This window comes from Apis dorsata, unplaced genomic scaffold (genome assembly GCF_000469605.1).
Source record: "Apis dorsata unplaced genomic scaffold, Apis dorsata 1.3 scaffold_92, whole genome shotgun sequence".
NCBI classification, from domain to species: Eukaryota; Metazoa; Arthropoda; class Insecta; order Hymenoptera; family Apidae; genus Apis; species Apis dorsata.
Genome location: NW_006263390.1, coordinates 700570 through 705530, shown reverse-complemented (window position 1 = coordinate 705530; position 4961 = coordinate 700570). Strand labels below are relative to the sequence as shown.

General features: G+C 26.0%; 1 protein-coding gene across 1 annotated transcript in view; it reads right to left on the bottom strand.

Annotated features, from left to right (window-relative positions):
• Positions 1-698: 698 nt before the first annotated feature.
• The window catches only part of LOC102671523, a 14069-nt gene continuing 9806 nt past the window's right edge, over positions 699-4961 (bottom strand). Inside the window, 1 exon segment of the mRNA XM_031508632.1 lies at positions 699-3927. Coding sequence (XP_031364492.1) covers positions 1325-3927 — 2603 coding nt within the window. The 3' untranslated portion in view covers positions 699-1324.

The window sequence follows — 4961 nt, the reverse complement described above, 5'->3', positions numbered from 1 at the left end:
AAAAAAAAAAAAAAAAAAAAAAAAAAAAAAAAAAAAAAAAAAAAAAAAAAAAAAAAACAATACTACATTAATACTAATATAGGACATGTATTATTATCGATAGATAATCTTTGATACAGTTATACAATAGTTTTTCCTAACAATTTTCATTTTAGCATTTATCATTTTTTAAAATCATATTTTGCAATATATGCATTATAATAATTCACTTATGATTCTATTAATAATAGGTTATATATGTACATATGCATGAAAAGCATTGATACAAAGAATAAAATATTTACAATTGAGTGAAAAATTGTATCAAATCATAAATATTTTAATTTAATAATTTTTAAGCTGTACTTGTACTTATCAACTTTAACAAAGTGTTTTATTAGAGGTGATAATAAGGATAATAATGAACATTTAAATAAAGTTTTAAAATATATATATATATATATATATATATATATAAATAATTGCTAGATTATATGTATACTAACTTGCATCACGAATTTAGTTTCTAATAAATCATATGTACGCATGTGCCGATTGAATGGAAAGTTGCACGCATACATTGATATAATAAATAGATAAATTAAAAAAATATTTTGTTATATCTTATAATTCATTCATATAACGGAAAAAGATATTTAATGTATACGATATAATAATATTAACCGTAATATATAGTATATAGTGCAATTAGATTAGTATCAAGTACATATATTTATTTGTATAATCTTAAGATTATTTTTTTGAATAAGTTTTATAAATTACAAAATACATAACGCTAAGGTATATTTATTGAGAATGTGTTTCATTTGATCATGTTTGCCATTTGATTTTCATTTTAGAAAAATTGCATCATTTGTAACAAATTATAGATCATAATAGTAGAAATCTACAAATTTCAAAGTACAAACATAGTATAAACTTTTAACTACAAAAATAGATACACGCTTTTTCTATTTACTATCTGTTTTTTGTTTCTTTCATACTTCCACTCTCTTTTTGTTTTGCTTCTATTTTCATTATATTACATCTTTTTATAATATTTTAATATCTTGATTTAATGTGAAAAACTAATTTAATAAGACTAATTACATCTAATAATTTCTATCCTATTCGACATAATATCCAAGCCATAACTTGATCACTGCTGTCCTGTATTTACCATAGAGATTACAGACAGTGAATTAATGCCTTCTCTTTCTCCTCTTTTTCTGCTTTCAGCATTTAATGTAATGGATAACATAACGCATAATTGTCCAACTGTGATTCCATGTTGAAGAATCGTTGATAAAGCAAGGCTAATTTTCTTTTATATTATTTTTAATTCTCAAGAAAATGGATTACTTTTTCTCTTTAGCGATCCAAACCGTTTTTCAGGTTCTCTGATTACTTCAAAAGGCGCAATTTTTGTATTCCTAATTTGTTTTTCTTCATTCTCATCGCTTGGGAAATCTTCGAAACTCATGTTACTAAAACCAGCGGCTGTGCTCACTACAGAATATTTTTTTATTCTTGAAGTTTTTTTACTGTAACCTATCGATTTAGTTTTATGACTCAATCTCGATGATGATAAAATATCACTAACATCATTGTGATTTTCATTGATTAAACGATATTTCGATTTCTCTGATTTGATAAATTTATCTCTTTTATGTCTTGGTACATCATGATCATCAGTAACTACCAATGGTTCAGGTGACATAGGCGAAACAATATCTGGTATAACATCTGGTTTCGATACACTATTCACTGTTTGAACGGTAATTCGTGCGGTATGTTGAACCGGTTTAATAGTATATACCTCTTGTAAAATAGATGTAGATTTAATAGCAGTGGTAGCATCTGGTGATAGTATTTTATTCAATAGTAATGTATTGTCCCCAATTGATCCTCTAAAACTTGGTGACTGTAGTTGTGGCTCTTGTGTCACTGATCGTGATGATGATGGCTGAATAAATGGAATCTCATTTTTCTTTTTTAACAAGTCACATTTCTCTTTCTCATTCAATTGTAAATATGTAAATTCATCAAACGGAACGGAACCAAAAAGATCTTTTGAAACATTCGTAAATGTATTCGAATATTTATCGCTCGCAGAAATATTATCAAATTTTGAATTTGATATTATTTTTGTAGATGAGGAGACAATATTAGCTTGTTGAATATTTGATGAAGATTGTAGAGTACGAATAGAAGCAAGAGACGATTGTTGAAATTGACTGTTTACTACAAAACTATTTGGACTAAATGGCGATGAACCAAATAAATCTTTTTCTATATTTTCCTCTTCTTCCATTTCTTCTTTTTTTTCATTCTCTTTCTCATTTTCTTCTATTTCTTCTTTTTTTCCTATCCTATATTCTTTTTTTTCTTCGCTTTTATCTTCTTGTCTAATTATCTCTAATCTTTCTTCTTCTACTCTTCCATTGTCTTTCATATATTCTTCCATTTCTATTTTTTTTTGATCTTGAATGTTTTTTTCTTTTTCAAAGTCTCGATGAGTTTTAATTAAAGTTATCTCGATTGATGATTGCTGATTATTTTTTTCCAAAAAATCAACATTTATCTTTTCTTTTGCAACACTTGTGTATTTTTGATATGAATTACACTTTGAAAGTGATTTGCTTTTCAAATTTGTTGATTCCTCAGAAACTCTTGAGTTAAAAATAATGGGAACTACAGTTTTAAATTCATTTTTCTCTTGACAATCGTTACTTTTTTTTAAATAACTTGATGATCTTGGAAAAGGAGCCAAAGCAAAAATGTCTTTTTCAGATTTTTCTAATAAATTATTTAAATGTTTCATTTTCTCATTTCTTTCTAACGAATCTATTTTATTTAACAATTGAGAGTTTGAGTGATATTGATCATCAATAATAAATGGATCACCATGAAAATATTCTAATTTCGATTCTGAATCGAGTTCATCGTCCAATAAAAGTGGCTTTTCTCCGTATTGATGTCCAACTATTGGATCTCTATGGGCTTTAATCACTGATAATCGTTGTCCTCGATAATATTTTTTCGATTTCTTTGTTCTGTAATCTTTTTCATTTATAATAATATTTTTTTCCGAATGTTGAATAGAATTGCTATAAATTCGTATATTTTCCGAAATTGCTTCATTTTTTTTCTTATATTTTTCATCATTCTCATCGTCGTTGTCTTTATCTTTGTCATTCTCATTATCGTTATCATTATTGTTATCATCGATATCATCATTATCTTTATCGTCTTCATCATCTTCGACATTGTCGTTGTCATCATCATCATCATCATCATCGTCATTATCATCATCATCGTCATTGTCATCATCTTCTTCGTCTTCCTCATCTTCTTCCTTTTTCTCATCTTCTACTTCCTCCTCCTTTTCTTCTTCCTCTTTCATTCTTTTGTTTTCTTCTTTTATTCCTTTTTTTTCTTCGTCCTCTTCTCTTTCTTTTTTCTTTTCGTCTTCCTCTATCTCATCCATATTATCTTCATTTCCAATATTGCTTTTCTCATTACTTTTTCCAATGCCATTAGATTTAATAGTGTTATTATAATTAATATGACTATACAAATTATCATTAATCGTTTTAAAATTATCAGCTAAACTTATCGAATCATTCGATTCGTTATATTCTTGGTATATGGTATTTTTTGTATTTTGCACTTTTTTCTTTCGACGTAATACGTTTTTGACCCTTTTCCTCTTTTGCTTTATACGCTCTTGAGATAAATCTTTATCACTGTCACTGGATATATCACCAGCATTGAATATTAATTTTTCGTACTTGGACCGATTTTCTATGGGAATTCGAACAAATGGTGGAGAAATAGGACTATTTCCTGTTAAAGGCATCATTCTATGATCCAATTCAGTTCGTTCGAATCCTGAATTCCATTGTTTCGAAGGTATCCTTGATCTACCATTTACTTGTAATTTTCCTGAAAAAAAAAAATATATCCGTAACTTATAAGATTAAATGTTTTTTATGCGATAAACGGAATTTTATATGATATATATATATCGATAGTTTATTAAATTTTGTAAATACGATGATGTATTCATTTACAATATCATAATGAATTCGATAAACTCAAAATTTTCGTTTCGATATAGTAAACGAAACAAACGAAAGGAGAGAGAAAAAGAAAAAGAGAGAATAGTAGTAAAATAATTGATATTTCTTATCAATAATATATTCAATATACATCATTTTCTTTTCAAAATCATTATATTATATTTATTATTATATTATCATTATATTATATTATGAAAGTTTCTGTGTAACACAGTTGAAATTGTACTGAAGTTATACTTACCTACGATGTACATATGTGAATACTATCACGTGAAATTATTTGATTTAATATTATGCATTTAAACATTTTAATAATTTATCAATATCAACGAATAAATTTTCCATATTTTTCCCTTTTTCTATATAACATAAACAAGTGTTTGATATATGTATAATTATATAAAATAGATAAAAAAACATTGCATCATGTCTAGTCGCAAAATTTCTATTTTTTTTTAATATTCGATATCTATTTATATTATTATTAATGTATTAAACAATCCATTATTCTTATTGCAAGGAAACCATTCAAATATATCTTTATCGATATACTGTATTTATATAAATTAAATTAGAAAAAAATAGAGATATCTGATTAGGTCTGTCATGGTGTATACATTGTACTTCTAGAATATTTAAACGCTTAACATATATTAATATGTTCAAAATTATTACATTAGATATATTACTAATTATCAATATTCCCTCTTTTTATTTCTTCTTCTTCCTGATTCTAATCTCAGCTTCATTTCTATTCTATATATAGTCTGTTTTTTTTTTAATATTTTATATAATATATTGATTAGTACCATTACCGCGCTACATCATACTAACACCATATGGTCTGGAACAGTCCTAATCAGATTTAGGGATTTAAGGATAAAAACGCAGTAATGA